This window comes from Chlorocebus sabaeus, chromosome 1, assembly GCF_047675955.1.
Source record: "Chlorocebus sabaeus isolate Y175 chromosome 1, mChlSab1.0.hap1, whole genome shotgun sequence".
NCBI classification, from domain to species: Eukaryota; Metazoa; Chordata; class Mammalia; order Primates; family Cercopithecidae; genus Chlorocebus; species Chlorocebus sabaeus.
Genome location: NC_132904.1, coordinates 50,606,180 through 50,629,746, shown reverse-complemented (window position 1 = coordinate 50,629,746; position 23,567 = coordinate 50,606,180). Strand labels below are relative to the sequence as shown.

Genomic DNA, 23,567 nt, shown 5'->3' with positions numbered 1-23,567 from the left:
ATCACTTGAGGTTAGGAGTTCAAGACCAGCCTGCCCAACATGGTGAAACGCCTTCTTTACTAAAAATACAAAAATTAGCCAGTGTAGTGGTGCATGCCTGTGATCCCAGCTACTTGGGAGGCTGAAGTAGGAGAACTGCTTGAACCCAGAAGGCGGAGGTTGCAGTGAGCCAAGATCACGCCACTGCACACCAGCCTGGGTGGCAGAGCAAGACCCTGTCTCATAAATAAATAAATAGTGGAAAAAGTACTACTACAGGATTGGCAAAATTGGGGTAAGGCTTTAACAACAAAATACAATGTAATAAAATTGTATTGATCTCAAGATTGTAAGAATTATAAAAATATTCACTTATACTTCACCATAAATAGGGTTGATTGGTAGCAGGACATATGGAAAACTGTAAGATGAAAGTCATTCGGTTCTGTTGGTGTATCTCTGTGACTCTGGAGAAAATGCCAGATCTTATCTGAGGCTTTTGTGAGTGTGAAAACTGGGGCACACCCCCTCACCACCCCAAATTCTGTCTCCTCCCTTCTACCTCCCACCCTCACACCCTCCCTTTCAATCTATGAGAGACCCTGGACTTAGTTTTCTCCCCTCTACCTTCTGTTCTTTGCCTCTCAGTAATTTCCAAAGCTAGGTGCCCTGCCACTGGGTCTTATCTGGGTCACAAAATAGCCAAGTGACAAGAATTAAATGTAACAAGAAAACACCAGGGAGTCCAGGTCCCTTCTGCACCACTGAGGACATGCAGTCAGTTACTAATGACGGACTCTTTTATCTGGCTCCAGTCTGGCAAGAGATCTGGCAGAGAATTCTTTCTGGCTTTCATTTTCCTTATTTCTCTGAGCCATTTCTGGCAGAAACATTATAAGCAAATCAAATTTTGATCAGTTGAAGACTATTTGAAGGCTCTAGGAGCTGCTGCTGATTCATTCATTTATTAAACAAACATTTATTTAATACCTCCCTCATGCCAAATCCTGTACTAGACAGTGGGGAAGAGGGATATAGAGAGGAGATGAATAACAGTTCCTCCCCTTGAAGCACAGAGAGTGGAGGAAGCGGATACATGATATGTAAGGGGGTAACTGCAGTCCCTGAGGCAGATCCCATGACAGGGTGTAACACAGGTTACCTTGGAAGCACAGAGGAAGGGTGGCTACGCTAAACCAAGCCGTCAGGAAAGCCTTGAACTTTATTCTCAAGGACAAGTAGGCATTACCTAGGTGAGAAAGGGCTAAAAGGATTAAAAGGGAGATAGTAGTTTATGCAAAGAAGCTTTAAAAAACAAAAGCTGTGTCGTTCAGGAAACTGCAAGTAGAATATCTTTGATATCAGAGGACCCTGGGTTCAGAGGCTGGTTCCTTTGCTTATTAGCTACATGAATGCGAGTGAATTTAGCTTCTCTAAGCTATAGTTTCCTCAGCAGGAAACCCCACCTTAAAGAACTGTTAGTGTGCAGATGAGATAATGCATGTAGCACTCTCATATCTAGCATAGAGGCCAGACCCAGTACTTGCTAGCTGGTTTGGTGATGAGGATGAAGATGAGGATGGTGGTGACTGGCATAAAGGATACACATAAGGATGAAAGACTGAGGGAGATATGAGGCCAGAAGTAGGCGGGGCCAAAGGGTGAGCCCTTGGGCTCCATGCTGAACAAAATTGGACTTTACCCCTAAATCCAAAGGAAGAATTTCAAGAGTGGAGTAGCCTGATCAAGTGTCTGTTTTAGAAAATTCCCTCTGATGGACTGGATGCAGGGAGACGGGAGGCAGGAACTGATTTTGAAGGCTCTTGCGCTAATGTAAAGACGTAGTGAAGGCAATAGACGTGGCAGGGATGGAGTGACGGAGGCCTCTCCAGGGTGTGGCTGAGGACACCATTCCTTGTGATTTCTCAGGCTATGGATGTGAATTTTCCTAAGCCAGGTCTGCTGACTCACAGCAGGGCCCAACTGCATGGAGGAATATAGAATCCAGGCTATGATCATTAGAATTAAGCTGCTTCGTTGAGTCCATAAATGTCACATTCAGGCACACCAACATGTCTTTTTTTCTGGCTTACGATGTAAAAAGTAACAATGGTTATCAGTGGGTAGTGGGATTATGAATTGTTTTTATATTATTCCTTTTGCCTATGTCTATTTTCTAAGTGTTCTACAAAGAACATATTTTGTATAAGGAAAAATCTATTATAAAAATGTTTTTTAAGAGAACAAAACTATACATAGTTTCAATCCAGACAGCATCCTCTCTCCTTACTGCCTGAGTAAGGAAAAGCTTGATTGAATTAGAAATGGGAGGGGAGGTTGTTGATAGGATCCAACTTCAAACTTCTAAGCTATTTATTTTCTTCCTTTTGCTTTGGAGATTGTGCTGTGCCAATGAAGATAGACTGAAGACATGTCTTGAGTTTGAAAAATAATAGTCATTTTTATTGTTACAGCTTCAAGCATGGATTATTTCCATGATTTATATTTCAGGAAACCCCAAGTGTGGGAAAATTGTGCAGTAGTTAGAGAAGATTGGATTATTGATACTGTCTTTTTAAAGAAAATAAAATATCAGAGAGAAGTCCAAGTGACAATAATATCACCATATGTCTACAGGGTTGCAAAAATAAGGAGTTGAAAGTAAGCTGTGGTTTAAGTATGTGATGTTTAAGAGAACTGCAGACAGGGGTGTACTGCTGAGATTTTTCAGCATCATGTTCTAAAGCACTTTCTTGCTGGGCCTAAATCAAATGTTTGTCTATATAATGTCTTAGATGTTGTATGCATCATCGGGCCATCTTCCTAAAAGGTGGAATTTTGATTACAATCTTCAATTTGGATTTTAAAAATTTTGTAATACTAATAATGACAAATAGTGCGCATAGTTGTATGGTTCGTAAAGTGTTCTAACATTTAATCTTTACAGCTTTAAGTATTTGAGTTCACTTTAGTCCATTTTAGAGATGAAGAAGGTAAGGCTGAGAGAAGCTTACTGACTGGCCTGAGATCACACAGCTAGGAAGTAGAGAGACAGGATTCAGATCAAGCTCTTCGGACTTGAATAGCAATGCCCCTTACAATGCTCCCTTCTAATGACAGGTTTTAGTTACAGATGCCTCTTTACCCATCATGGGGTTACTTCCCAATGAACCCATTGGAAGCTGAAAATATCCTAAGTGGAAAATTGGCATTTTTTTTTAAACATAATTGGATGCGAAAACACAAAACACAATATCCAGAAAATGCTGGCAACACACTACACTGTAGAGTATCGGTTGTTTACCCTTGTGACTGAGAGGTTGACTGGGAGCTGTGGTTCACCGTTGCTGTCCAGCACCACAAAAGTATCATATCACAAATTGCTAGCCCCAGAAAAGATCAAAATTCAACATACAATTTTTATTGACTGCATAAAGCTTTCACATCATCATAAAGTCAAAAAATTGTTAAATCAAACTATTTTAAGTCAGGGACTGTCTGCATTTTATTTTCATTAGACTCACTAATCAAAAAGGCAAGTACGATCCATAGGAATTATATCCATTCCTGTTGCTGTTGTAACAGATTACTCACAAATCTGGTGCCTTGGGGTAACACAAATTGGTTCTCTTACAATTCTCGAGGTTAGAAGTCCAAAATGAGTCTTATAGGGCTGAAGTCAAGATACAAGCAGAGCTGGTTCCTTCAGGAGGCTCCAGTACACAGTCAGTGGCTGCCAGTCTTCCTTGGCTTGTGGCCACATCATTCCAATTTATGCTTCCATCATCACATTGCCTTCCCCTCTCCTTTGATCAAATCTCCCTGTGCCTCCCTCTGGTAAAGACACTTATATTTAGGGCCCACCCTGATAATCCAGGACAATCCCCCCATCTCAAGATCATTAACAATATCTGCAAGGTCTTTTTGGACATATAATGAAGCATTCACAGGATCCAGGGATTAGGATGTAGATATTTTGGGGGACCATTACTTAGCTTACCATGGCAATATTCATTTCATTCATTTATTTAGTTATTGTTGTAGAGATGGAGTCTCACTATGTTTCCCAGACTGGTCTCAATCTCCCGGCCTTAAGTGATCCATCTACTCAGCCACCCAAATAGTGGGGACTTCAGGCACAAGCCACCACTCCCAGCTTTATTTCATTTATTAAGTGGTCCCTAAATGTAAGATCCCCTGAACTTAAATTTAGGCCACAGCTCTTCATAGTTTTCTATTTTAACCTTTCACTTTTGTGTGCCTTGAGGCCTTACTATTTGTTTGCTTGCTTGCTTGCTTGCTTTTAAGCAAATTTAACTCTGACTTTCTGTTGAAAGTAACTCCCCCAAAACCCCTCCTTCTACTCTCTGTCAGGGATGGATGCAGGCCACTGACTTTTTCCAGGCCAGGCTTAGAAAGGGCTTACAGAGAGGTGCATTCTTTATTGTTCAGCCTCTCCTAACTACTGCCATGTATTGTGCACTTAATATGTGTCAGAAGCTTTGAAAGCATTCTACATTTATTTACAGCTCATTTGTATCTTGGAACAGGCCTGGAAGGTAGATTATTATCCCATTTTACCGATGAGAAAATCAAGGCTCAAAGAGTTAAGTAACATACCCAAGGTTACTAAGCCACAGAGCCTCCAAAACCCAGCCTCTTAATACCATGCTCTTGCAAAATTAAATAATTCCCAAACCCGAGTGATGTATAGATCTCTTTTAAACGGCAAATACAAGCTCACAAATGCCCAAAGTTGAGATATAAGGATTTTCATAATCATATTATTTAAATATGTACAAAGATAACCAGATATGAACTCCTTATGCTTATAGCTCTCATAACACTATAAAAACAAAATAGTGATACTAATAATAACACAAATAAAACTGCAAACACTTTAAATGCTAATTAAGAACATTGCTTTAATGTGATGGGTGATGCTGTTTTGCTGAAATTAAATGACTGCTCACAATCTTGATGCAGTGCTGACCTTCGTAGCCTGGGTCCTTCCGAGTTTGGTATGCATACACCAGGCCCCTTTGGACTAACTCAGTTCTCTCACTATTCTTCCAACCACTGACAACACATTGTTCAGGCAGCAGCACACATATCCTTTGGGCTTTACCTAGTCAAAATGTCTTTGATTTGTTAACTCTGCCTTCTTTTCATTCCACTCTCTTTAGCAGCTGGGTTCTCTGGGAAGGAGACCTGCATCAAGATTAGAGTGCAGGAAGTTACCAAGGAATGTTCTTGGGAACCACAGCTGTGGGAGTGAGGGGGAGGAAGCAGGATGTGCAAAGGGAGAAGTTGAGCTGTGTTGCAGGCCCAGCGAAGACCTCTGCCAACCAACTCACTGGGCTGGGTGGCTCTTCAGAGTTGTCCTGCCTTGGGGACAAGAGCACTGACCTTTGTGCCCCTGGAGGATCACTAGATGAGGTTCACCCTGGAAGGAAGTGTGACCTCACATTAGGCTGTGGTATCTGGCCAATGCCAAAGAACTGACAGCTAAGAGCCACCTTTTACCATCATCCCTGCAGCTAGGAAGTAAGTCCTTCACTCCTCAAGAGAGATCTGGACAGAACACTGCATTGTCTTCCACACTAACACACAATAAAGTTGTACAGGGCAACAGTGAGATGTGAAAACAAATGCATCCCAGCCACTGAACTGCCTGGTGATGTTTGACTAGATCTTTGAGATGATCCTTAATATGTATGCGATCTATTTCTTTATCCTCACAAAAATATAAATATAAATGTTTAATTCCCACAGAGAACTAAGAAGACTGTAACAACATATTTACAGGCCCCTAGAGGTCTTCAGAACCTACTCCAAGAAAGATGAAGGTTAGGAAGCTTCCATCCCAGTTACCCCTGCTGGAAATTGCTGCATATACCTGTGATATCCCCATGGTGTGACAATCACAAAGTTTTACGAATACTTCTTTGGGTGGCAGTAATCATGATGGACAGATCCTCTCACAATTCACATGTTATATTTGGGAATAAAAACTTGATTGAACATTCATTCAACATATTTGATCAGGCACTTACTATGACATGGGTACTTTGCTGGACACCTGGTGGGGAAGATACCTTTATATGAGTGAACAAATATGGACAAAGAGGATCTGAGAGTCTCGGGTCATCAGTAAGCTTTTTCAGAAGAGGAGTGGCTTGAGGGGACAAGGGCAGGAGCATTCCAGACAGAAGGATCCAGTGCAAAAGCACGAGCCTTGAGGTGCCTGGGCATGACAGGTGATGTAGGAGATTTGGCCAAAAGGTGTGTCAGGCAGTAGTGAGAGGTTGCACTGACAGAAGAGGGGTGGAAAGCCTGCCAGTATGACTCAGTCATCAGAAGCACCCCCTTCATTACTATTCTCCTGGCCCTGACTGACACCTCATTTAACCTTCATGCACTGTGATTAACCCACCAGGGAACAAGCTCCACAGGGCAGTCTGGTCTACTGTCCTGTGCCAGTAGCCCGGCACAGGGTCTGACCCAGAAAGGAGCTCGTTAACATGTGTTTTACAAAGAGTCAGGCTCAGAAAGTAGCACTTTCCCCAAACTTGCACAGCATGTAAGAGACCAAGCCAAGAGCTGAACCCTCGGTCTGCCTATTCCATCACACCGCTCTTCAACTCCTGCTCCATGATGCCACGAAAATAACTAAAAGAGGGTTTTCACGGTCAGAGAAACTTCTGTTACCATGGGAAACCTGGAAGAGAGGACAGCCTCTGTGTGTGTGTGTGTGTGTGTGTGTGTGTGTGTGTGTGTGTGTGTGTTCTCAAATTCCTAGAATGGACACCCTTTAGTGTCAGCCGCAACACAAAATTTCTCCTGTCATCTCCCGAGTCTCTCCCCAAACCTCAAATATGTAGGGTACTTGAGAATGAAAAGGGTTAAGCTTTCACAGCTTAGGAGAGCTGTTACTTTGCATTTAAATAGCAGCATTTAAGAAAGCAGCATTCCCAGGATCCTTATTTGATACTAATGTGCTGAGCACCTTAAGGCACACTTACTTCTCCCCCATTCAGGTCACTTCGAGCTTCATTACTTAATAATTTGAAAGCTTTTTATGGAAATCAGTTGATAAAGGGAGATGATGAAGTGAAATGTTATTACATTTAAGGACCCAGCAAACTAAGCTGCCAGAATAACACCTGGGTCAGACATTTCTAAGTAAAGAAAGAGAAGGAGAAGGAGATCTTGGTGTCTGGATGAATTCTCATTTCTTTTGAAACTGCCGTTACTTTAAAGATACTCCTTGCCTAACAAAGCTTTAACAGTCTTTAAAATTGTCAAGTGAAGAACCCATCAGCTATCTTATGAATTCTACCCCTGCCATGGTGATCTGTCCTTCTGCCCACCTTCCCAGCTGCTGCCTTGGCTCCAAGCCCATCGGGTCTAGACGTCCGCCCTACTCTCCTCCACAGGCGGGGTCAGCCTCACACAATGCCCACCTCAAAAGCCTTCATGACTAACCAGTTGAGAAAACCCTGGGAAACAGGCTTGGATGCGACCTTTTCTTTTTACTTTCCATTTTTCTTTCTCTCTTTCTTCCTCTCTCTTTCTTTCTCTCTCTTTCTCTTTTTTTCTTTATTCTTTTCTCTTTCTCTTTCTCTCTCTTTCTTTCTCTTTCTCTCTTTCTTTCTCTCTCTTTCTTTCATTCGTTCTTTCGTTCATGGTGTTGAGACAGGGTCTCACTCTGTCACCCAGACTAGGGTGCAGTGGCACAATCACAGCTCTATGCAGCCTTGACTTCCTGGGCTCAAGCGATCCTCCCACCTCAGCCTCCTGAGTAGCTTGGGACTACAGGTGTGTGCAACCACACCCAGCTAATTTATTTTTTATGTTTCACTTTTATTATTTGTAGAGACGAAGTCTCATTCTGTTTCCCAGGCTGGTCTTGAATTCCTGGACTCAAGCAATCTTCTTGCCTTAGCCTCCCAAAGTGCTGGAATTACAGGCATGAGCCACTGTGCCCAGCTGCCTTTTTTTTTTTTTTTTTTTTTTGAGACACAGTCTCGCTCTGTCACCTAGGCTGGAGTGCAGTGGCACGATCTCAGTTCACTGCAACCTCCACCTCCCAGGTTCAAGCAATTCTCCTGCCTCAGCCTCCCGAGTAGCTGGGGCTACAGGTCCCTGCCACCACGTTTGGCTAATTTTTTGTATTTTAGTAGAGATGGTTTCACCATGGTAGCCTGGATGGTCTTGATCTCCTGATCTCGTGATCCACCTGCCTCGACTTCCCAAAGTGCTGGGATTATAGGCGTGAGCCACCCTACCTGGCCCCAGCCTCCATTTTTTTAATGGTAATATATTCACATGGTTTGAAAATCAAAAGATATATAAGGTTACACAGTGATAAGCCTTTTCCTTGCTCTTTGGTTACCTAGTTCCCTTCCCCGAGACAGCTGATTTTTGTAATGTTCTTATATATCCTTCAAGAGATACTTTATGCAACTAGAAATATATACCCACACAATTTCCTTTATCCTTACCACCCCCTCCACAAAAGTAAATAGATTACACAAATAGATTACTATACAAACTGTACTGTAGTTTCCTTTTAACATTTAATATATCTTAGAGATACTCTCATTTGTGACACGACTTTTTTTAATGGTGAATCCAAAGACTATATAGCAATGTGTAAAAAAAAAAAAAAAAAAAAGATACAGAAGTATATACGTGTGTGTGTGTGTGTGTGTGTGTGTGTGTTGTGCATAAGTTATGATGTCAACTATGACAAAGCAAATGAATATTGCAATTGATGAAAGCTGCCGGGTAAGGATGGTGGGATTATAGGGTTATTCTTTTTGCTTCTCTCTACCCCGACCCCGTGTGTGTGTGTGTGCGCGTGCGTGCGTGTGTGTGTGCGTGCGTGTGTGTGTGTGCATGTGTGTGTGTGGCCAAAACATGGTTATGTTTTTAAATTCTAAAGACCTTATTTCAGTATGTGAGGTATATTTTCATTCTAATAGAGTTCTTTCCTGGCCCTTTCATGTGCATCAGCATCTGTTTCTTAAAATACTTGAGTTACTTTATTGGTGAAGCTTTCTTCCACCACTCTATTTAAAATTACAACATAACTCTCTCGCCCTCTCCTGGCCCCCCCCCCCCACCTCACCCTTCCTGGCTGTATTTTCCCCAGAGAGCCAATCATCACTGGACACATCGTGTAGCTGTTATGTCTGCCTCCTCCTCTGGAATGTAAGCTCCTTGAAGACAAGGATGGGTGTGTCTTCTGTTCAGGACTCTCTCTCCAGCATGTGGAATAGGCCTGGAATGGACTAGGGGCTCCATCTATCATTGCTGGATGAATGAGTCCTCACCATCAGCCCCAGTAACCCAACCCACATGTTCTCTGGCTCATGCCTGTCACCACTAACCAGAGCACCTGCAGTTAACCAGTAACCGGAGCATCTGCAGCTCTGTCCGCGGCCTCCTTCTTCCCTCCCCACTCTGGCAATGCTGGAAGACCACTCCTCCCTCCCAGGTCTGGATCTCACCTTAGGGTTCCATTCCTGCAACTGCACCCTCCCTCTCTCCTGCAATATGAGTTTATCTTCTGTATTGGATTATACACTTGGACATACAAACTTGCCCTCATATTACACATCTTTTAAAAAATAACCACATGTCCTTCCTGCTACTGCCATTTTTGTCAGCTCCACAGCAAACTTCTCAAAAAGTGCTGTCTGGGCTTGCTGGCTCCGCTAGCTCACCTCCATCTTTCCTGAACCTGCTTCCCTTGTATTTTCAGTAGTGGCCAGTGGAGCAGTGGCAGCAGCAGTGAGCACGTGGCAGGGGGGCAGTAGGGCAGCAGTAAACAGGGGCCACAGAGGTAGCAATGGGGGTAGCATGGGGTTTCTGAAGAGGCCCTGGGCAGGTCCTGGTGTCCTCCTATCTCTCTGGCCATTGCACCTTAGTCTGCTTGGCTCTCCCCCATCCTCACCTCTGCCTCCATTCACTCCCCAGGAAATCTATTATGTGGCTTTAACTACCAGTCTCTATGCTGATGACTTGGAGTTTACATCTCTAGCCTGGACTTCTCCATTGAGATCCAGCCTTATATATCTAGCTTCCTACATGACACCTCCTTTTGCAGTCATCCTTGATCCCTCTTTGTTTTATACCTCACATCCAATCCGTCAGTAGATAATGCCCAGCCGACCTGTAAAATATGTCTGCACCCCTCCCATTGCTCTTCCCTGGTCCTGTGTCACCAGATACAGCAATGGCCTCCTGCCTGGGGTCCCTGCTCCCCACCTTGCCCCATTCCAGTTACTTTCCCATAGCAGCCAGCAGGATCCTTTAAAAATATAAATCAGGCCATACCACTCTTCTGCTCACAAACCCCTCAGCCATGTCCCAGTCCCATCACACTCCGAACAAGAGCCCCTAAACCCTCTGGGAGGGCAGCCAAGGCCAGAGGCTTCCTCTAGCTTATTATTAACTAATTGTTTAATTAATTCATTCATTATTTATCCCTTAAATATTCCCTGCATACCTCTCACAAGCCAGGCTGGTGCTGGCGATATAGAAGGGATGCAATGCGGCCCCTGCTCTAACTCTGGCTTCTGGGACGGGACCTGCCCTGGGATGGCAGTGGGGATGGGAATCACTGTTGAGGAGTGTCCAATACTGTTTCTTTTTCTTTCTTTTCGAGATGGAGTTTTGCTCTTGTCGCCCAGTCTGGAGCGCAATGGCGCAATCTCAGCTCACTGCAACCTCTGCCTCCTGAGTTCAAGCGATTCTCCTGCCTCAGCTTCCCAAGTAGCTGGAATTACAGGTGCCCGCCACCATGCCCAGCTAATTTTTGTACTTTTAGAGATGGGGTTTCACCCATGTTGGCCAGGCTGGTCTCAAACTCCTGACCTCAGGTGATCCATCCACCTTGGCCTCCCAAAGTGCTGGGATTACAGTGTGAGCCAAAACACCCAGCCACCAATGCTGTTTCTTGAAGACTACAGGAGGTGTTCCCATGGGGCAGGGTTAGGGGTGCTGAAAGGGGCACTATCCTTACAGGCTGAAGCACCTCCAGTCAGATATGGCCTGGCTCATGGGCTGGGCTTCCTCGCAGCCCCTTCTGTTTGAAGGCAGATAGCCGCTGCTTGACGTTCTCTCCTGTTTGGATTTAGCATCACCTACATGATGTTTGAATATCTTCTGTTGTGGCCTCCTTTTCCCTTCTTTGCTCTGGCCTTGGCACTAAGGTTTTTCTGACTGCTGAAGGTCGGGTAGAAGATGGGGAGGCAGGTCACGAAAGAGCAGGTCCTGGAGGCTGGTGGGATGGGAGGCAGGCATGCCCCATCAGCCTCTTCTGCTCCTTTGCTCACTGATTTCACTCAGGGGAGCAGCTGACTTGCATGAGCACTAAAAAGAACATAATAAAAATGCAGAAAATGAGGTTAAACCCAGGATAGTACTTCAGTTACCAAAGGACAAGCTAAATAAATGCCGATGGCCAGTGCCAGCACACAGAAGGTAATAGGGTGATGTGAGTCCTCAGAGCTCCCACCCACCAGAGGCAGCTCTTGGGCGGAGGGGCAGTGGGGCAGGCCCAAAACAGCTCTGATGGGCCCTTCCTCTCTGGCTTCAGAAATGCCAAGCTGCTTCCACAAAACCATCTCAGGGGAAAATTGTTATCTATGGACATTATGCAATTTTCCCATCGGAATTACAAGCTGTGTTTGAAAAGAAATAAAAAGAAATTGAATTTGAAATGCTTCTGTGCAAATGCATCATCTTCTAGTGGATCTGCTAATAGGCTTCAGATACTTTCTCTGGCTCTGAAATAGCTAATCAGACAGCAGCTTGTGATGGCAGCTGCTTCCCAGGGGATGGGGCGTGGAATGAGCACTTATGAACAGCCAGCCAGCCCGCCCACCTGAGCCAGGTTCAGAACCTGTGAGCTCTGACCATGGTTCCCAAAGTGGCCCCTGTATGCTGTCCCTTTCCCTCCTCTACCTGGCAGTGCTGGCACAGTTCTATGCTGGGGCTCTCACTGCTCCTCCAGCGCCTCCAGCTAACACCCAGGTCGATGAGTGTCACTTCACACTACTCTGGCTCCATCCTAGGTCAAGGGAGTGTTCACGGACTGGGGCTCGGAAGACACCAGCCCCTTCCTCATCACAGCCTCTCATTCATCCAAGAAGTATTAGCTAAGTGTATTCCCAGCATAGATATAAACACTGATAGTACAGCAGGGAGCAAAACAGACAAACACCCTTGCCCTCTTGGAGCTTCCATTCTAGCAGGGGGAGATAGACAATAAAAAGTAAATAAGGCAGGACACAGTGGCTCACACCTGTAATCCCAACACTTTGGGAGGCTGAAGCAAGCAGATGGCTTGAGTCCAGGAGTTTGAGACCACCCTGAGCAACAAAGCAAGACCCCATCTCTACAAATAATTTAAAAACTAACTGGGCATGGTGGCAGGCACCTGTAGTCCCAGCTATTTGGTATGCTGAGGGTAGAAGGATGGCTTGAGCCCAGGAGGTCATTCTACAGTGAGCCATGATTATGCTTCTGCACTCCCACCTAAGCAACAGAGAAAGACCCTGCCTCAAAAAAAAATAATAAGCAAAATGCACAGTCAACTGGACAATGGCAAATGTTACGGAGAAAAGATACTGGGATAAAGGAATAGGGATGCTGAGTCAAAAGAGGGGCAGGGACCTGCCATGGACATCAAAGGCTTCCCTGAGAAGCTGACATTTGAGCAAAGACCTGGAGGAAACAAAGGAGAGAGTGCTCTGGTGTCTGGGAGAACAGCATTCCAGGCACAGGGAACAGCAAGTGCAAAGTATGCCTGGCATGTTTAAAGATACATAAGAAGTCCAGGATGCTGAAAGCCAGGTTGGGGAAGAGTAGTAAAAGATGACACTCAGGAGGACAGGTAGACCATGGAGGGCGTGGGAGACCAGAGCAAGGTCCTGTCTGCTGTGAGATGCAAAGCTGCTGGAGGATTTTGGCCAGAGGAATGGCATGATATCACTGCTGCATGAAGAAGAGTCTAGAGGGAGGGAGGGGAGGTAGAGAGACCTGCTGGGAAGCAACTGCACTCATCTAGCTGAGCGATGATAGTGGCTTGGATCAGGATGGAGACAGGCAGGAGATGGAAAGTGGTTGGATCATGAAGATATTTTGAAAGTGGAGTTGACAGGGTGTGCCGATGGATGAGATGCACGGTAGGAGAGAAAGAGGCATCCAGGATGGATGGAAATGGAAGTACGGCATTGCCATGCAATGGGATGGGAAGAATGAAGGAGGCTGGGCTTAGGGAGGGGAAGATCAGGAGTTTGGTTTCAGGCATGTTGTTGAGTTTGAGATGCTACTTAGATATACAGATGAAAATGCTGAGTGGCCGATATGCAAGTCTAGAGTCAGAGGCCAGTTTGCAGTAGAAGATTACAACTTAGGAATCACCAGCACACACACAGTTGGCTTTTTAAGGCAGGGGACTCAATGCAATCACCAAAGGAGTGTGGATAGAAGAGAAGAAGACCAAAGGCTTGAGCCCTGGGGCACTTCAAGCTTTAGAGGAAAGTGAAGAGGAGTCAGCGAAGGAGACTGAGAAGGAACAGCTGATGAAGTGGAAAGAAAATCAGAGGCAGCAAGTCCCAGAGCCGAGGAGAAAGCTTTACAAGGCAGAGAGAGTGACTAGCTGTGTCAAATACTGCTGAGAGGCCATGAGAGCCGAGAGCTGGGCACTGACTTTGGCTTTGGCACAGAGAGGTCACTGGTGCCTTGACGGGAGCAGTGAGTCCTCTGTCAGAGGAGAGGTGAGTCTCTGTTGCCTCACCTAAGAAATGGGGACACCTGCCTGCCTTCCTCAGAGGGCAGCAGTGTAGACCATGGGCAAACTACAAAGTGCCACCAAATATGAGCTGTTTTATTTATGACCTGAGAAGCCCAAAGCCCGTAGAAATGAAGGGAGGCGACTGTTGGGCACAATTGGTTTTAAAGATGCTTACAGCCCCGTGATCACCTCATAAAATGGCCCATTTCCTGCTACTCATCACCAGGACACTCACCCAGGCATGAAAAAGTTACCTTCAGAGTTAGAAGCTGTCAGGATGGATATTTTTTGTGCATGGCAACTGGGAAAGGGAAAAAGCAAATAATGGGCCAAATAGTGCTCACCAGGATCCCTATGCAAGGTTCCAGACGCCGCTCTCCCAGAGGGAACCCCAGTGAGCCTGTACCTCAAAGCAAGGGCTCCTTGGAGAAAGCCACCAACCAGGGTCAGCTGTGCTCTGGCTGCAAAATGAGCAACATGGGGGAGGGAGCAGAGAAGGATGGAGAGGAAGGACAGTCAGGGAAAGTGGAAAGAATGTGATGTGAGTTTTGGAGTCAGATACACCTGCGTTGGAATCGTGGTTCCTGTGTGGTCAGCCAGTGACCTGACTTCTCTGAGCCTCAGCTTCCTCACCTGCAGTGGAGAGCATGATAGCAATTTCCAAAGCTTTCTGTAAGAAACAAGCTGTTGAATGGGGGAATGCACACTGTGTGTACGGCTGTGTATCACTGCATTTGCAATTAGTGGCACTGGATTTTCCCCTGTTTAGTAGCAGACAGTTTTTCTTCAGCCCAAGGAGCCGGTGCCTCCCCAGCTTCATCAAAACTTGTTGTCAGAACAGCATTAACGTTCAGCATTGTGAACATAGTCTGATAGTCTTCCACGTGTGGCTGTGATACGCAGAACCGAAAGTAGGCTAGGACGTGCCCTTAAGAGCAGCAGAAGTAGGAGGGGTGGGCCTGGTTCTCCTGGGCCATAGTGTGTACTTTCAGTCCGCCTCTGCCTGGGCTCACGGTGGCAACGAGTGTGGCCTCTAGAATCAGACTGAGGTCTAAACTCTAGCTCAGTCGGCTGACTGTGAAACTAATTTGGCCGAATAAATGTGTTTCTGAGGATTAAAAAGTATATACCCACCTTGCAAATGTGTTGTAAGGATTAAATCAGATGCTATCTATTAGGCAATTTGCAAGGCTAGCAAGATGCTTAGCACATAAAAAATAAATAATTGTTTTATTATTGTCGCTATTTCCACCTGTTTCTCTTCCTTTCCCGCTATGATCATGGATTGCATCCCATTTCTCTTCCTGGGAGGAGGAGAGATGGTAGGGGCATCAGGGAAGTTGGCCAGGCTGACTCCATACTGAGGTCTGAGCCTCAGTGCTGCCAGGAGCAAAGGAATGTTTAGGATGAGGAAATGGCTTGTGTTTCGGGACTGGAAGACAAAGTCAAAAAGTTAGGAAGAAAGGGACAGGGGGAGGTGACAGACTCTGGCCTTCTGCTATGGGCACAGTTGAGATGCTCGGAGCTCTCCCTCACTGGGTGCTGGCTCTGGAGTGCGGAGGAGGGCCAGCGTGGGGTAAGACTGGTTCAGACACCAGCCCTGACCCTAGACTCACAGCCTTACTGTCTGTTCTGCTCAGACCACCCTGTTTACCTCCTGGTACTGATGTAATTGCTGCCTCCAGAACAGATCTGTTCCAGATCTGTTTTCATTCCACATGAACCCGCTTCCCTCCAGACCTGACCTCAGCCCATGGCCTGTTAGGGGATGTGCTGTTCCCATTTGGTACCAGTAACTGTGAGGTACAAGTACAGCTGTTATAGCCCCACAGTATGCTTACAAAAGCAAAATGGAAGATGAATATGAGTGGCCTGTAGTATCTTTGGGTTTTTTCCTATTTTAATTGGCATCATCCTAACAAAGCATGAACTGTGGATGCCCTGAAACACTTTGTTTGAAAAGGGTCCTGTGGGAGCTGAGAGGGGCTCTAAGGATTCTTGAAAGTTCCTGTCTGTGCCTTAGAGACTTGTTAAAATAAGCTTTTCATTTAAGTCTGAAGTGTGGGTTGCTTACTCTGAATTTAAGTCCTTCGTTCTTCAGAATATGAAATGCCCAGGGCCCCAGTGCCCCCATCCAAGCTACATAAGCCTTCCATCATACGCTCCCTGAGACGCAGAGCTTGGCTTTCAATGGAGGGAAGTTCTCCTGAGGCTTTGTGGGTTTGTACCTGCAACTGTGTGCTCCAGTCTCTGTACTCAGGCAGCACAAGTCAATTCTGATACCAACTTGGCCTGAATGTAAGTAAGAATCAGAATGATGAGTAATATTGATGGAGTACCTGCTATGTGCCAGGCACTTCACTGGCACATTACATGAGTTGTCATTTAGTCCCCCTAACAACCCCATGCAGAAGATCCTCTTTTTACCCTATTTCACAGATGAGAAAACTAAGAGAGGTCACGAGACTTGCCAAAAAACACAGAGCTTGGCAGGTCACGGCGGCTCACACCTGTAGTCCTAGCGCTTTGGGAGGCCGAGGCAGGCAGATCACTTGAGCTCAGGAGTTCAGGATCAACCTGGGCAATGTGGTGAAACTCCATCTCTACAAAAATACAAAAATTAGCCATGGGTGGTGGTGCACACCTGTAGTCCTAGCTACTCAGGAGGCTGAGGTGGGAGGATTGCTTGAGCCCGGGAGGCTGAGCCTGCAGTGAGCTGATACCGTGCCACTGCATTACAACCTGGGTGACAAAATGAGACCCTGTCTCAAAAACAAAACAAAAACACAGAGCTAGTAAATGGTACCATCAGCATATGACCTCAGGTATGATTCAAGAGCTTATGCTTCTCAACTACGCTACTTTCCTGCCTGCTGGATTCATAAACATTAAAAATGATGAATAGTATCTTCTGTGCCCTAAATTGAGAACGTGGGCACATACACATCCTTGCTGGGAGTAGAAATTAGTACAGACATTTGGACGGCAATTTGGTAGGGCCGACTACAATTTTAAATTTGCTTCATGTTTTGATCACTCCTTTGACTCAATGACACAGGAATCCTTGGATGTATGAGCAAATAAATATGTACATGAGTCTTCATCACAGCATCATTTATGAAAACAACTAAATATTTACTAATGGTGCCAGTAGAATAAGTTAGAGAATATCCCCTGCTACATATCTGTCTGCATACATCAAAGAGTGTGACTTTGCTTTTTCAACAATCTACTGAGCAGTCGTGGGCATGGAGATATGGCCATAAATGAGGAAGATTCTCTCTGATCCTGTAAAAGTTAAGTTCTACCAGATAACTTGCTGCTTCAACAAAAATATGTAGCTTTTTAAATAAGTGTGGTAGAATGCTCCTGCTTTCTATTTCATTTAACTCAAATGATCACCAAAAAAGAGAACAATAAGCTGTTGACCATGCAGATGTTGTGTACCCACTAGATGAAAAGATTCACAGCAGGAAGCTGTCATGCCCACACACATGGACCCACCATCCTTGGAGCCTCCATAGATCTAAATGGAGTTTCATCACCATAAATAAATGGTAATGTAGGGTCCCAACTGTATTTGTGGAGTTGTACATTTGATCTTGGCCAAAAGGCCAAGAAGCAATAGTGTGTGTGTGTGTGTGTGTGTGTGTGTAGAGTTATATACTACAAAAGCAAAATCACTATGTTAGCTGGGACCTGTAAACCAAAATTTAACTATAAAGCGAGGTGAATCTGCAGGGTCAGCTAACTTGGCAGCCACCTTCACTTCACCCACATTGATTTTATTTTCTAGTGAAATATTTCTTCAAGAGCAAAGGGATTGTCATCAGACAGTATCTCGGATTCCCTTTTTATAAGTCTTGACCTGGCTTGCCATAATTTGAAGATACCTAACACTTTAAAAATCAAAAAAGAGAGATAAGATACATAGTATATATAGTATATAGTATGTACTGATGGAGAGTTTCCTGTGATATGATATTAAGGAAATATTTTAAAGTCATGGTACAGAACAAGATATTCAGTATGACACAAATTTGGCAGGAAAGCTAAATATAATGCATGCACACACACACACATCCTTACATGTGCATCGTAGAAGATTTGGAAAGATACACACCACGCTGTAATATTCTGGAAAGGGAGAAGGAGACAGAAGGCAGGGTCGCTGTTGAAGTAGACTGTGTTCAACATTTACGTCGTGAGTTTCTGTGATGCTAAAGTTTTCCACAATGTGTGTATTATTCTGGAATTAAAAATCAAAGAAAAAAAGTAGAGCAGAACTGGATGAGGAGGACCATGTAAGCAAAACTCAGGAAGTAAGAAATTGTCATGGAAATTACCAGGAGCCTTTGAAGGGTGTTGGCAGGAGACAGATATGGTCAGATTTGCAGCAAGTAGAGGATGAACTGGGGGAAGCAAGAAGATACTGGAGACAGTGTGGCCAGAGGGGAGACTGTGGAAGGAGGTGAACACTGGAGGCCTCAACCTGACTGGTGTCGGGGGTGAAGGGAGCTGGTGGTGTTTGGCATCCAGCTCAGGCACGCCTGAGCTGTGCCTTCAACCCAGGCCGGCCTGCTGGAGGAGGAGCAGGACTCTGAGGTCAGAGGAAGGGCTCAGCCATGAGGCATATGAGATGACTGGAGGAAAACCAGGTCTGGGGAGATACGGAGCTGGCACTCGGGAGACAGATAAGTTGTGTTCTATATGTGACTTCAGGATAAACAACTTCTTGGTCATTCAACAGGTATTTCTTAGGAGGGAAGAAGGGATACACTGTAAACAAATAAATATATTTTGCATGAGAAATGTAACTGCTCTGTTGGGAAATGCTTTGCCTGCAGACGTATGAATGTTGGGGTGTCTGTGCATCCGAAGATTTTTTTCATCTAATGCAAAGAGGGCACCCCAGGGAGCCTGAGCCTAGGTGGAGGCTGCAAGCTTCCTGGGTGGCTCACCGCTGCTGGCCTGTCTTTGTGGGCCCTTCTCCACGCCCAGGACTGTCTGTAGGAGCCTAGACCACACTGGGTCTGGCTAAGCCGCCTTCCTCTGCACCACCACCACCCAACCGCCCCTTTCCTGCATGGTAAATGGGAAGCGCTGGACCAGAAAGCATTTTATAACCTCTGGGCCTGAGCCTCAGAGACGGCACTGTCCTCCTTCCTTCCAGTCTCCATGGGGCTGTGGGATTTTCTGGGCAAGGTACCCAACCAGGAGAAGGTCACAATGCATCCTAACTATATTCTAGGCACCTGCTGCCAGGCACAACTCTAAGGACTGTAGCCTTGTCGCCATGAGCCAGCCAAGCAAGTCTCTTCCCCTGGAACTCAGGGATCTGTTCAGTTGGCAACAAAGCCCTTCCTTCCCCAGCTGGTGACATTCTGGAGTTTTCCACACACAATGGACTATTGTGTCTGAGCACTGCTGGGCCCGGGCCAGGGAAAGGGGTAATACAGGGCCAGCTGACTCTACTCTGGGGAAAGCTCCCCACCAAAGCTGAACTTCGGCCTGTGGAGGCCTCCAGCCTTGCAAAGATCATGGCACCCCTCACCCGCAGTGGGTAATTGAAAATAAAAACCCAACCAAACCTCAAAGTTAAGCAAGATCAACAAAGTTCTGATTTTTGCCCTATGATGACCATTCAATGCTTTCCTTCAAAATGTTAATTATCAAATTATTCCTCAAAAAATTACTTCGAGTTCCCCAGTTATCCCTAAAATAACTTTATCATGCTTTATTCATCATCCAAAGCAAAACAGAGCCAGAGAACCTGAGGAGCACCACGGGTGTGGGTCCTCAGCTTTGTGCTGGCCTCCTCGTCCAAGGGAGTCTGATCCAGCCATGGGTCTCACCAGCAGGACAGACCTTGGGGGGACAGTCTTCAGGGCCATGTGTTAGCCACATTGCAGCTTCTGCTGACCCAGCTGGCATGGAGCAGGCCCCACTCAGTGTCTGGACACAGAGCATGGCTCTGCCCTCTGGAATGGACATGACATGGGAGTCTGGCCAACCAAAGCAGAATCCAGGCCAGATCTCTGCTCTAGTGGGGAAGGGATGGGCTGAGCTGGAAACCAAAGGTGTGACTCAGTGGCCCTTCAGTGTCCAGGACATACCTAGACACTCAGTCCCCTCTCCTGGTATCACTGAGGCCCCAGGATTCCCCCATCCCAGAGAAAGGTGGCTCTAAACCCAGGCAGGAAGCGTTCCAACAGCAGGTGAGGGAGTGGGGTGAACGGTGTCACCAGCTCAAAGCCCTGTTGTTCCCATGAGCCCTGCTCTGTTCACTAAATATTTGTGGTCCTTTTTTGCAGAGTGATGAGGTCCTCACCGTCATCAAAGCCAAAGCCCAGTGGCCAGCCTGGCAGCCTCTCAACGTGTAAGTAACACAAGTCCCTCGCCTGGCCTGTCTTATCCTAGCCCCTTCTCAAGGCCACCTACCTAATGGCCACCACATACCAGCTATGCTGTTAAAGTTAGCAGTACTTCTCCGTTAACAAGCAGGCAAGATGCTTTCTAGGTGCAGAGCATCACACCTGCCCTATCTTCTCAAGGATGCAGGCTCAGGCTCTGTTTTCCCCCAATGGCCTTGATACCACAGTGGACCCAACTCAGATGTAAGGATTAACTGTTCTGTGTTCACCAATGTTCTCAGCCACAACAGACCGAACATGCCCTCACCCTCAGAGCATACAGGTTATACTCACGCTTAGCCAGTCTGACGTGTGGAAAGTCAGATTTACCCTGGGTTCCCTTCTCAGTCCCATTTCTTTTCTGTCTCCTCTATCCCATAGAGATTTTATCTGCCCTTGAGTCAGGTGACTAGGCGTATGCTGACAGTCTCCAAAACTACCTCCTGCCAAATGGATGGATAGATAGATACAGTGGTATATCCGTCAGGTTTTTGGACACCTCTCCATGAATAGTCCAGCTGGACCTTAAACTCATCATGTCCCAAATGGGTCCCATCACCTTCAACAAACCTGCTGTTCTCCATGTGGAGAAATATTGAAACTACAGTGAGTCTCAAAGCCCTGTGGATTCTGCCTTCTGAGCAGCTCACAAATCAGTCCTTACTTGGCTGTTCTCCTCCCCTTCCTTCAAGCCATCACCCTTTCTCACCTGCACCACGTCACCTCTTTCCTTTGCTGTAGTCTCCCTCAGTCCAATTCCTCATCCACAGTTACTAGAGCGATCTTTTAAGAATCTAAATCTTGGCCGGGCGCAGTGGCTCATGCTGTAATCCCAGCATTTTAGGAAGCCAAGGCGGGCGGATCACGAGGTCAGGAGATTGAGACCATCCTGGCCAACATGGTGAAACCCAGTCTCTACTAAAAATATAAAAATTAGCTGGGTATGGTAGCGCATGTCTGTAATCCCAGCTACTCGGGAGGGTGAGGCAGGAGAATCGCTTGAACCAGGGAATCGGAGGTTGCAGTGAGCCAAGATTGTACCACTGCACTCCAGCCTGGTGACAGCGTGAGAATTCGTCTCAAAAAAAAAAAAAAAAAAAAAAAATCCAAATCCTCCGGCCAGCCTGGGTAACATGGCAAAACCCTGCTTCTACTAAAAATACAAAAAACTAGCTGGGCATGGTGGCACATGCCCTATAGTCCCACCTACTCAGGAGGCTGAAGTAGGAGCATCACCTGGGCGCAGGGAGTCAAGCAGCAGGGAGCCGTGATCGTGCCACTGTACTCCAGCCTAGGTGATGGGAGTAAGACTCTGTCTCAACAACAACAAAAAATAATCCAAATCTGTTGTGTCCTCTCCTTCTTCATCCCTCTGTGACCTCGCTTAGCGTCAAGATCAAGTCCACACTCCTTAGTTTAGTGTGCACAGGTGGGCGAAACACACGTCAGGGTTCATCTCCTGGCCTCCCCACACTGCACCTCATGCAGGCCACCCTGAATCCGGGGCAGTTCCTTGAACAAGCCTTGATTCTGCTTATCCTTTAAAGATGCAAGGCCTGGAGCAGAAGAAGCTCCTGACTGACCCCAAGAAGATGGTTTATGAAGAAGCTTTGGCCAGCCCCTCTAGGGAGTAGTCTACATCCATTAACACCGATATTGAAGACAGCAACAACATGAGCAATGTGGGAGACACTGCTCAGTGGGAGAAAAGGCAAAATCCACAGGATAGGAAGGGAGGAAAGTGCTGGACATTCAAAAGGAAGATGCCCCAGGATAGGGCAGCGGGGGTGAGGGAGGAGGAGTGCTCATAGCTGACTGGCTGGGAACACAGAAACTATGGTGGGGCACCTGAAACCTGCTCATTTAACCATTCGGCAAACTAATGGCCCATCCCCTACTGTGCGCCAGCCCTACACACGCAGTCCGAGCTCTCTGGAACACTCAGCCAGAGGGGAGACAGACAACAGACAAAGTTGTGCCACTCCAGGTCTTCCCTTTGCACAAGTCCAGGCAGCACCATATAACCTGAATATATAAAATATAACGTCATCATGGCAGCCTTGTAAACTCCAAGGGGATAAATGTTAGGGTGAGGAGTGGCTCTGGAGCCCCAGAGCAGGGGCAGGTCCCCCTCCTGCTGTGTGCAGAAGGGACATGGGGCTGAGCCTGAAAGGTGTTCCTTGCGCTGGTCAGGACTGGCCCAGGTTTGGGTGGAGCTGAGGCTCTGAGTGGAGGCCTGAGGAGGGAAAAAGAGACCAACACTCAGACAGCTGGCCCAGGGCAGCCCAGCTGGCTGCATGGAGGCCTTTTCTAGCCTGCTGTGAGCTCTAAGCCTTGCTCTGGATCCTCCCTAAGGAAGCTCACACCAGGGCAGGAAAAAACCCACCCAGCCCAGGAAATGCCTTGTCCTCCAAGAGAAGCAACACGAGGGAGGGCCTGCCCAAGGCGCTCTCCTGGCAGATGCACCTTTGCCCATCTCATACCTGTCCTACCAAAAAACAACGAGGTGAATTCACAAAAGCCCTCAGTGCCCTTTGCATAATTAACGTCAGTTACCAGTCGGGTCACCCCGAATATCCTTACTCTGCTGTCTCCGCAGATTCTCCCAGTTCCTCGGCTCCCAGAACCTGTGTGTAAAGAACCCCTCACTTCTGGTCCTCTAAGTGGGCAGGGGATCAAAGGAAGGTAGGGGTGGGGAGAGTTCGTGGGTACCAATTTTTGTACCATTAAGGAATCTTTCTACCAGTTTTCTCTTGAGGAGCCTGGGCTTAGGAAGATGTAAACTACAAATCAAAGCACATTCAGGAAAGAGATAGGAAGGGAGGGAGAGAGGAAAGAGAAAGCAGTCCTTTTACTTTCAGCATCTCCTTGGGTCCAAGTAGGCACTGACGTTTATTATCCCTTTTAATCCTAATAACCATGAGGTAGGTACTGCAATGTCCATTTTACCAATGACGAAACTACTGAGACTCAGAGGTCATATGACACCGAGGGTGGATATAGAATGCCAACAGTACCCGGCTGATTCTAATGCCTGTGCTTTTCACTATAACAAGATCCTTCCAATTAAGTAACAATTCATTCATATTCCTATGTTTAAATTAATGAAGACATATATACCTGCCAATGAGCCTTCTGATTTTCATGAAATTAACAATGTGACCACACCAAATGGTCTCACACCTACCCCAAAACAAACAAAATCTGACTTTCACTTACCCTGTATCCTATCAAGGAAGATTGAAACATACTTGATAGGAGGGTCCCCCAAAAAAAGTCCTGTGAAAGGTACTTAGGGCAACTGTGGTGAGCACAGCATAGTTCCTTATGGAGATTACAATTCAGTGGGGAGAGATATTTAC

General features: G+C 46.2%; 1 protein-coding gene across 2 annotated transcripts in view; it reads left to right on the top strand.

Moving 5' to 3' along the window:
- SPON1 (spondin 1) overlaps positions 1-23,567 on the top strand; it is a 313,903-nt gene that overhangs the window by 253,552 nt on the left and 36,784 nt on the right. For both annotated transcript variants that reach the window (XM_073018110.1, XM_008006181.3), the window contains exon 7: positions 20,107-20,171. In XM_073018110.1, the coding sequence (XP_072874211.1) occupies positions 20,107-20,171 (65 nt within the window). The remainder of the gene's footprint in view (positions 1-20,106; positions 20,172-23,567) is intronic.